Source organism: Vicia villosa, linkage group LG5 (assembly GCF_029867415.1).
Source record: "Vicia villosa cultivar HV-30 ecotype Madison, WI linkage group LG5, Vvil1.0, whole genome shotgun sequence".
Lineage (NCBI taxonomy): Eukaryota > Viridiplantae > Streptophyta > Magnoliopsida > Fabales > Fabaceae > Vicia > Vicia villosa.
The window spans coordinates 105,656,326-105,666,555 of NC_081184.1; the positions used below are offsets into that span (position 1 = coordinate 105,656,326).

The following is a 10,230-nucleotide window of genomic DNA, read 5'->3' on the forward strand; positions in this document are numbered from 1 at the left end:
TCGTCACCAATTTCTTCGATTCATCAAGATCTTTCAGGTGAGGATGAAATGTACTTGCCTCCATTGAATTCGCCAACTGAAGAACCTTTTTCTTTGGTAAAGGAAAAAAACGATTGAAGATTTTTGTGTCTGATTCCCTTTTGGATGCTCATTAGATGACATAGAATAGAGATTTCATCTGAATCTGTGCTTAGTTAAAATGAAACTATGCCAATTTTCATTTCATTGGGGAAGAATTATGAACTTCTTAGTTCTTACATTGAATGCTTTCCAAAAAAAAAAACTATGCAATTTAGTCTCCTTTTTTGAGTTTACAATTACATAGAGGAAAGGGGAGGGGTGAGGTTAAGAACTATAGCTTGTGACATTGTGAACATTGACAATTGTTCAATTTCAATGTGTTCTGTTGACTTTTTTTCATGCAAATTTAGCTAAGAAAAATTAGATTAAAAAACTACATAACTGGAATTTGGAAGCTCAACTTCCACTTTGAGGGATCAACTCACTAACCTCTCCCTTTCGACAGTTGCCAACCCATATGTACATAGTTGATCCCTTACGCGAGTAACGCGAAACTCTACAACAATCCCTCCTTGGTGACTGCAAAAACAAGTTTATAATTTAGTCACTGTAATGATTCATATCAAATGTTGATAAAGTAGTAGGTTGGTTGATGTCTCATTATATGTTGTGTGTTCAGTATATTGAATGCATGTATGATATCCAACACAACACCAATACATGTGCTTATATTCATGTATTATATTTTTTTCAATTGTTATCAATGTAGGAGTATTAGTTAGTTATCGTGTTCGGTATAGTAAGTTTATGTTAGTGCTTTAATGGTGTAGTAATCTGAGTTTCAAAGCATCCTTACCCTTTGCCAACGAAGTGGATCTGGTCTTTTTGAAACTATAACGGAATCAATTTCCTCTGGTGAGTCCATTTTCCACCGGCAAGTAGGAGGTTTAGATTTGTAACGATAGTAAGTACCAATAATTTGCTTCTTAACTGGATCGTATCGAGTTCTGTTCATATAGAAAAGGAATGCTTTCTGACAAGGGTGCTTAGTTACAGGCCTAGTGTTGAATGCATATGCAGTGTAATCAGCTCTTCGATACCAATTAAGAAAGGTTCTTGTTGGCATCTCTAACTCTCTAGGGGACAGCACTCCCCTTAAAATCTGAACCACATAACCCCATGAAACAGAGACGGACCAATATCTTTTATGCTCATAGCAAATTGATTGTTGCATTATGCTACCTGAATCTTGCTTTGCAGATTTCATTAAGTGCCGCAGAGATTGATCTCTGTCCATCTTTGGAAATATCGGTTGCACTACATCGAGGTGGTGCAATGACACTAGTGGTGCCACCGGATGTGCTCCTAGAAGGCCTAATAGGTCTCCATACACATCATACTGAACAAACAAGAAATATATACATAAGCAAAGTTCAATTCCTTCCATAAATAGAGAATCCAAGTCACAAATCATCCCTAGTAATTGATATTAGTAAAGATTTATAGAAATAAACATCATTATTACGAGTTTTGGTGTATAAAATGAAAGTCTAATTCTGCAACATTTCTCAAAGAGCAATGCTATACCAAAACATGTATTTCGCGGCATAAATAGAAATTGGTTAAATGATGATGCAATTGAAAAATATAACATGGATTTGTGCAATGAAAAATCGGAAATTTTTTCTAAAAATGTGTACTTCATACATCCTAAACTATACTATACTAAAGGACTTGTTATTTAGGAGTGTTAATAGAGAGTAATTTACTTATTAGGAGTGTTAATAAATTACCTGGTGAAACCCTGCTTCCTTGGTTAATGGAACGCCTAGCTCAGCCATGCAAGCTTGCATTCTATCATCACTACCATACAAAGCAGGGTAATGTTGAATACAACTATCCTGCATCCTTGCAAGCTCCTTAGCCAAAGGGTAACTTATAGCAAATCCTCCACCACCATAAGCCATACCATAAGAGAAATGTATGTTCTGAACATGACTCTCCGAGGAGCTTCCAACATAATAAAATTGGTTATGATCATACTTAGAAAGAACTCTAACCACATTATCAACTATAAAAACAGTGTCATCATCTCCCATCATGAACCATCTCACATCCTCCAACCCAAGTTTCAATGTCTCTGTCACCACCCTTGATATCCTTAAAGCAGATCTCTGCCCCTGACGATTTGTATACTTAAAATTTGTTGTGTCTGCTGAAATTCGAATCTCTGGTAATTCATCATCAGGTTGTATGTCCACTTTTTGATCCAGCCACACTACCCCTCTTGTTTCATTAGGCTTCCACCAAACCTTGATGTAATCTTTTCTTATCTCCCACAAATTTGTTGAAGCTGCTATCCCGAAAACAATGTGTTTAGTCTCCGTGTCTTGTCTTTGAGATAACTCATCAACAGACAACTCTTCCTCCTCTTGTTCTTCTTCCTCCTTTCTTTTTTTGACAATTTTTTTCCCGTGGGAAACTTCATTTCCAGTGATTGATGTACTTCTGGATATATTACCAGTACCCATCATCGCAAGTTGTTCATCAGTGGCTGCATTCAATCGAACAGCAGTGGAACAACTTCTTTTTTCACTGGTTAATAAAAGAAGATTGGAAGAGTAAAGGATGTACAATATTATCATGATTAGGATTAACCAAGTGATAATGCGTTGCTTGAATGAAGAGACCATTTGGTTTGTTCTAGTTAAAGTGAGGTAATCTGTTTTCCCTCCCTCAGATTCTTCAATTCTCTTTCAGATTGTTGCGTTACTATTTTTGCTCCCAAGGACGTTCAATCTCAGATTTATTCGGATCACACTAAACATTTTATTTTTGTTCTTCTATGTGTGAAGTTTGTTATTTTGTTAAAAGAAAGAGTGAAACTTGTTATGTGACAAGGCGAAGTTGGATGCGGTTAAAATGGAAGCAACGTTGAAAATTTACATATGCACATTCCGTTTTGCATGCAATTTTGAAGTTTAATAATTATTGTTTATTTTTAACTTAAACTTTTTTTTGGTAACAATTTTTAACTTAAACATTGTTTAGTAAGGGGTTGATTATATTACAAACTGGAGTATCATATAAATGAAGGGGTTGATTATATTACAAACTGGAGTATCATATAAATGAAGGGGTTGATTATATTACAAACTGGAGTATCATATAAATGAATTGATATTTTTAAAATAAAGAACAATTAAGAGCATCTCCAACCTATTGAAGAGTAATTCAATATTCAGAAGATGAGCATCAGAAGTTGTGATGTGGGCTGATCTTCTGATGGTTACTCAGAAGATGTCGTTGACCAGAAGATGTTATCTGGGTCCCATTAGCTTAGCTGTTTAATAGTAAGGGTACTTTAGTATTTTGTAGTATTGTACTGTTTGTACCCTAAACTTGTTCACTAAGTTTAGTCTGTTTTAGGGCTTATGTGGCAAGATTTTCTTTTGTATAAATAGCCTTGTAGTAGCTATCATTTATTAACAACGCAAGTAGAATACAACATTTATTCTCTCATCTCTTTTGCGCCGTTATTCTATTATTCTCTTTGTCACCATCTTTATTCATTGTGCACCAACAATTGGTATCTAGAGCTCCGGTTCCAAACACAGGGAAACACGAGTGAACGTGAGTTTGTGTGACTGTGTGATTGATTTTGTTTCTGGGAAACAAAGTTGTGTTGAATCACATTTTTCTTGATTGTTTGTGGGTTGGGAAACACTGTGTGAGTGTGAGTGAAATCTGTTTTTGTCTGCACAAGTTTAAAGATGAGTGGAAGCAACTTGAATACCAAACTTCCAGTTCTTGATGGTAAAAACTGGAATAGATGGATGATTCAAATGCGTGTATTATTTGGTGCTCAAGATGTTCTAGATCTTGTCACTGGAGGATATATTCCGGTTGCAGCGGATGCAACGGAAGAACAAAGAGAAGCGCAGAGAGAGACGAAGAAGAGAGACCAAAAGGCGTTGTTCTTCATCCATCAGTGTGTGGATGTGAATGTGTTTGAGAAGATTGCTGATTCTATGACGTCAAAGGAGGCGTGGGATATACTGGTCAGGTGTTACGGTGGTGACGTATCAGTGAAGAAGGTGAAGCTTCAATCCCTGAGAAAGCAATATGAGAATCTCAACATGAAGAACAATGAGAAAGTCTCTGAGTATATCTCTAGAGTGATTGTGATCACTAATGAGATGAAGGCTTGTGGAGAAACTCTTTCTGAACAAGTAATCATAGAGAAGATATTGAGGTCACTTACTCCTCAATTTGATTACATTGTTGTAGCGATTGAACATTCTAAAGATCTGGACACCATGAGAATAAAAGAGCTGCAAAGTAGTCTAGAGGCGCAAGAGTTGCGTCTGACTGAAAGAACTTCTGAGAGGGAAGTTGAGCAGACTCTGAAGGCTTCTTTTGTCAAGAAGGACCAGAAGCTGAAAAAACATGGTAGATCACAGAAGTCAGAAGTCTTCTATTCTGATGAGGAGAAACATCAGAAGGGAAAGGAGAAGTATGACAAGAGAATGGTTCAGTGTTACTGTTGTAATAGGTTTGGCCACTTTGCTAAAGATTGTTGGTCAAACAAAGAAGAAGCAAAAATAGCCAGAGGAGATTCTGATGATGAACCTGTGCTATTAATGGCGTATGAATCTGATGAGGAACCTGTGAGTTTGTCATTTTCTGATGCTGAAGGGGAAGAAGATAACTCTGAATATTCTGAAGGAGTATTTTTATATGATTCAGAATCAGAAGATGACTTTGAAGATTCTGAAGAAGAGTCAGAATCTAAGGTTTCTGAAGATGAGTCAGAGTTAGAAGATGACTCTGAAGCTGAAGACAAGTCAGAATCCGAAGGTGATTCTGAGTCTGAAGGAGAATCAGAAGATGAGTCAGAATCTGAAGAAGATTTTGCTTCTGATGATGAGTCAGAACTTGAAAGTTCTGAAGAAGATTTAGAGTCAGAAGATGAAGAATCTTTTGGAGACTCTGAAGATGAGTCAGATGGTGAATCTGATTCTAATCCAGATTTTGATGATGATCAAGAATCTGGTGGTGGTCATGCTTCTGGAAGGGAAAACTCTAAAGACATAGGTTCTGGAGGACAAGCTTCTAAAGATGATCATGTTTCTGGTGTTAATCATGACGTTGAAGATGGTACTTCTGAAGGTGGAGCTTCTGAAGGTAGTCCAACTTCTGACGGTGGTCATGATTCTGAAAGAAAAGATTATGAAGTTGGAACTTCTGAAGGCAGAGCTTCTGAAGGCGATCCAACTTCTAAAGGTGGTGTTTTTGAACAAGACCCAGAAGTTAACAAAGGTGGAACTTCTGGTGGTAATCAAACTTCTGAAGAAAATCCAGAAGGAGATATGGTTCCAGAATCAGAAGGAGATTCTGAACTATTGGGTATTGAAGAAGCACTCGAGAAGAAAGGCTGGCTGAATGCCATAAAAGAAGAACTTGAGGCTTTAGAAGGAAATAAGACTTGGTAGTTAACTAAGCTTCCAAAGGAGAAGAAAACCATCAGCGTCAGATGGGTTTTCAAGGAGAAATCTGCATTTCTAAATGGAGTATCAGAAGTTGCACACTATAGCAACCAGAAGAAACTTGCAGATGTTCTGATGAAGGATGACAAGACTGAACACCTTATCCGTTTGAGGAATGGAGTTGGTGTTGTAGATTTTGGCTAGCTGAATATGAATTAAGGGATGGTATTGAAGAGTAATTCAATATTCAGAAGATGAGCATCAGAAGTTGTGATGTGGGCTGATCTTCTGATGGTTACTCAGAAGATGTCGTTGACCAGAAGATGTTATCTGGGTCCCATTAGCTTAGCTGTTTAATAGTAAGGGTACTTTAGTATTTTGTAGTATTGTACTGTTTGTACCCTAAACTTGTTCACTAAGTTTAGTCTGTTTTAGGGCTTATGTGGCAAGATTTTCTTTTGTATAAATAGCCTTGTAGTAGCTATCATTTATTAACAACGCAAGTAGAATACAACATTTATTCTCTCATCTCTTTTGCGCCGTTATTCTATTATTCTCTTTGTCACCATCTTTATTCATTGTGCACCAACAATTGGTATCTAGAGCTCCGGTTCCAAACACAGGGAAACACGAGTGAACGTGAGTTTGTGTGACTGTGTGATTGATTTTGTTTCTGGGAAACAAAGTTGTGTTGAATCACATTTTTCTTGATTGTTTGTGGGTTGGGAAACACTGTGTGAGTGTGAGTGAAATCTGTTTTTGTCTGCACAAGTTTAAAGATGAGTGGAAGCAACTTGAATACCAAACTTCCAGTTCTTGATGGTAAAAACTGGAATAGATGGATGATTCAAATGCGTGTATTATTTGGTGCTCAAGATGTTCTAGATCTTGTCACTGGAGGATATATTCCGGTTGCAGCGGATGCAACGGAAGAACAAAGAGAAGCGCAGAGAGAGACGAAGAAGAGAGACCAAAAGGCGTTGTTCTTCATCCATCAGTGTGTGGATGTGAATGTGTTTGAGAAGATTGCTGATTCTATGACGTCAAAGGAGGCGTGGGATATACTGGTCAGGTGTTACGGTGGTGACGTATCAGTGAAGAAGGTGAAGCTTCAATCCCTGAGAAAGCAATATGAGAATCTCAACATGAAGAACAATGAGAAAGTCTCTGAGTATATCTCTAGAGTGATTGTGATCACTAATGAGATGAAGGCTTGTGGAGAAACTCTTTCTGAACAAGTAATCATAGAGAAGATATTGAGGTCACTTACTCCTCAATTTGATTACATTGTTGTAGCGATTGAACATTCTAAAGATCTGGACACCATGAGAATAAAAGAGCTGCAAAGTAGTCTAGAGGCGCAAGAGTTGCGTCTGACTGAAAGAACTTCTGAGAGGGAAGTTGAGCAGGCTCTGAAGGCTTCTTTTGTCAAGAAGGACCAGAAGCTGAAAAAACATGGTAGATCACAGAAGTCAGAAGTCTTCTATTCTGATGAGGAGAAACATCAGAAGGGAAAGGAGAAGTATGACAAGAGAATGGTTCAGTGTTACTGTTGTAATAGGTTTGGCCACTTTGCTAAAGATTGTTGGTCAAACAAAGAAGAAGCAAAAATAGCCAGAGGAGATTCTGATGATGAACCTGTGCTATTAATGGCGTATGAATCTGATGAGGAACCTGTGAGTTTGTCATTTTCTGATGCTGAAGGGGAAGAAGATAACTCTGAATATTCTGAAGGAGTATTTTTATATGATTCAGAATCAGAAGATGACTTTGAAGATTCTGAAGAAGAGTCAGAATCTAAGGTTTCTGAAGATGAGTCAGAGTTAGAAGATGACTCTGAAGCTGAAGACAAGTCAGAATCCGAAGGTGATTCTGAGTCTGAAGGAGAATCAGAAGATGAGTCAGAATCTGAAGAAGATTTTGCTTCTGATGATGAGTCAGAACTTGAAAGTTCTGAAGAAGATTTAGAGTCAGAAGATGAAGAATCTTTTGGAGACTCTGAAGATGAGTCAGATGGTGAATCTGATTCTAATCCAGATTTTGATGATGATCAAGAATCTGGTGGTGGTCATGCTTCTGGAAGGGAAAACTCTGAAGACATAGGTTCTGGAGGACAAGCTTCTAAAGATGATCATGTTTCTGGTGTTAATCATGACGTTGAAGATGGTACTTCTGAAGGTGGAGCTTCTGAAGGTAGTCCAACTTCTGACGGTGGTCATGATTCTGAAAGAAAAGATTATGAAGTTGGAACTTCTGAAGGCAGAGCTTCTGAAGGCGATCCAACTTCTAAAGGTGGTGTTTTTGAACAAGACCCAGAAGTTAACAAAGGTGGAACTTCTGGTGGTAATCAAACTTCTGAAGAAAATCCAGAAGGAGATATGGTTCCAGAATCAGAAGGAGATTCTGAACTATTGGGTATTGAAGAAGCACTCGAGAAGAAAGGCTGGCTGAATGCCATAAAAGAAGAACTTGAGGCTTTAGAAGGAAATAAGACTTGGTAGTTAACTAAGCTTCCAAAGGAGAAGAAAACCATCAGCGTCAGATGGGTTTTCAAGGAGAAATCTGCATTTCTAAATGGAGTATCAGAAGTTGCACACTATAGCAACCAGAAGAAACTTGCAGATGTTCTGATGAAGGATGACAAGACTGAACACCTTATCCGTTTGAGGAATGGAGTTGGTGTTGTAGATTTTGGCTAGCTGAATATGAATTAAGGGATGGTATTGAAGAGTAATTCAATATTCAGAAGATGAGCATCAGAAGTTGTGATGTGGGCTGATCTTCTGATGGTTACTCAGAAGATGTCGTTGACCAGAAGATGTTATCTGGGTCCCATTAGCTTAGCTGTTTAATAGTAAGGGTACTTTAGTATTTTGTAGTATTGTACTGTTTGTACCCTAAACTTGTTCACTAAGTTTAGTCTGTTTTAGGGCTTATGTGGCAAGATTTTCTTTTGTATAAATAGCCTTGTAGTAGCTATCATTTATTAACAACGCAAGTAGAATACAACATTTATTCTCTCATCTCTTTTGCGCCGTTATTCTATTATTCTCTTTGTCACCATCTTTATTCATTGTGCACCAACAATTGGTATCTAGAGCTCCGGTTCCAAACACAGGGAAACACGAGTGAACGTGAGTTTGTGTGACTGTGTGATTGATTTTGTTTCTGGGAAACAAAGTTGTGTTGAATCACATTTTTCTTGATTGTTTGTGGGTTGGGAAACACTGTGTGAGTGTGAGTGAAATCTGTTTTTGTCTGCACAAGTTTAAAGATGAGTGGAAGCAACTTGAATACCAAACTTCCAGTTCTTGATGGTAAAAACTGGAATAGATGGATGATTCAAATGCGTGTATTATTTGGTGCTCAAGATGTTCTAGATCTTGTCACTGGAGGATATATTCCGGTTGCAGCGGATGCAACGGAAGAACAAAGAGAAGCGCAGAGAGAGACGAAGAAGAGAGACCAAAAGGCGTTGTTCTTCATCCATCAGTGTGTGGATGTGAATGTGTTTGAGAAGATTGCTGATTCTATGACGTCAAAGGAGGCGTGGGATATACTGGTCAGGTGTTACGGTGGTGACGTATCAGTGAAGAAGGTGAAGCTTCAATCCCTGAGAAAGCAATATGAGAATCTCAACATGAAGAACAATGAGAAAGTCTCTGAGTATATCTCTAGAGTGATTGTGATCACTAATGAGATGAAGGCTTGTGGAGAAACTCTTTCTGAACAAGTAATCATAGAGAAGATATTGAGGTCACTTACTCCTCAATTTGATTACATTGTTGTAGCGATTGAACATTCTAAAGATCTGGACACCATGAGAATAAAAGAGCTGCAAAGTAGTCTAGAGGCGCAAGAGTTGCGTCTGACTGAAAGAACTTCTGAGAGGGAAGTTGAGCAGGCTCTGAAGGCTTCTTTTGTCAAGAAGGACCAGAAGCTGAAAAAACATGGTAGATCACAGAAGTCAGAAGTCTTCTATTCTGATGAGGAGAAACATCAGAAGGGAAAGGAGAAGTATGACAAGAGAATGGTTCAGTGTTACTGTTGTAATAGGTTTGGCCACTTTGCTAAAGATTGTTGGTCAAACAAAGAAGAAGCAAAAATAGCCAGAGGAGATTCTGATGATGAACCTGTGCTATTAATGGCGTATGAATCTGATGAGGAACCTGTGAGTTTGTCATTTTCTGATGCTGAAGGGGAAGAAGATAACTCTGAATATTCTGAAGGAGTATTTTTATATGATTCAGAATCAGAAGATGACTTTGAAGATTCTGAAGAAGAGTCAGAATCTAAGGTTTCTGAAGATGAGTCAGAGTTAGAAGATGACTCTGAAGCTGAAGACAAGTCAGAATCCGAAGGTGATTCTGAGTCTGAAGGAGAATCAGAAGATGAGTCAGAATCTGAAGAAGATTTTGCTTCTGATGATGAGTCAGAACTTGAAAGTTCTGAAGAAGATTTAGAGTCAGAAGATGAAGAATCTTTTGGAGACTCTGAAGATGAGTCAGATGGTGAATCTGATTCTAATCCAGATTTTGATGATGATCAAGAATCTGGTGGTGGTCATGCTTCTGGAAGGGAAAACTCTGAAGACATAGGTTCTGGAGGACAAGCTTCTAAAGATGATCATGTTTCTGGTGTTAATCATGACGTTGAAGATGGTACTTCTGAAGGTGGAGCTTCTGAAGGTAGTCCAACTTCTGACGGTGGTCATGATTCT

At 38.0% G+C, this 10,230-nt stretch overlaps 2 protein-coding genes across 2 annotated transcripts; one reads left to right on the plus strand and one right to left on the minus strand.

Annotated features, from left to right (window-relative positions):
- Positions 1–463: 463 nt before the first annotated feature.
- Positions 464–2,666, minus strand: LOC131606978 (uncharacterized). The gene is made up of 3 exons (XM_058879049.1): positions 1,815–2,666; positions 878–1,420; positions 464–600 (listed from the first exon to the last, which is right to left on the minus strand). Exons 1-3 carry the CDS (start codon positions 2,664–2,666, stop codon positions 478–480), a joined length of 1,518 nt encoding a protein of 505 aa, XP_058735032.1. The 3' UTR covers positions 464–477.
- Positions 2,667–6,835: 4,169 nt separating this feature from the next.
- On the plus strand, positions 6,836–8,011 carry LOC131605114 (uncharacterized). Its single transcript, XM_058877509.1, has 3 exons — positions 6,836–7,190; positions 7,287–7,460; positions 7,614–8,011. Exons 1-3 carry the CDS (start codon positions 6,836–6,838, stop codon positions 8,009–8,011), a joined length of 927 nt encoding a protein of 308 aa, XP_058733492.1.
- The last annotated feature ends 2,219 nt before the right edge of the window (positions 8,012–10,230 follow it).

What these genes read in the sequence shown, in the direction of transcription:
- LOC131605114 (XM_058877509.1), top strand. Translation starts at nt 6,836, where the DNA reads ATGAGAATAAAAGAGCTGCAAAGTAGTCTAGAGGCGCAAGAGTTGCGT. An exon ending in ATCTGATGAGGAACCTGTGA is followed by an intron (nt 7,191 to 7,286) that starts GTTTGTCATTTT and finishes ATGACTTTGAAG; the next exon opens with ATTCTGAAGAAGAGTCAGAA. An exon ending in TGATGAGTCAGAACTTGAAA is followed by an intron (nt 7,461 to 7,613) that starts GTTCTGAAGAAG and finishes CTGAAGACATAG; the next exon opens with GTTCTGGAGGACAAGCTTCT.
- LOC131606978 (XM_058879049.1), bottom strand. Translation starts at nt 2,666, where the DNA reads ATGATAATATTGTACATCCTTTACTCTTCCAATCTTCTTTTATTAACC. An exon ending in AGGAAGCAGGGTTTCACCAG is followed by an intron (nt 1,421 to 1,814) that starts GTAATTTATTAA and finishes TTGTTTGTTCAG; the next exon opens with TATGATGTGTATGGAGACCT. An exon ending in ATCCACTTCGTTGGCAAAGG is followed by an intron (nt 601 to 877) that starts GTAAGGATGCTT and finishes TTGTTTTTGCAG; the next exon opens with TCACCAAGGAGGGATTGTTG.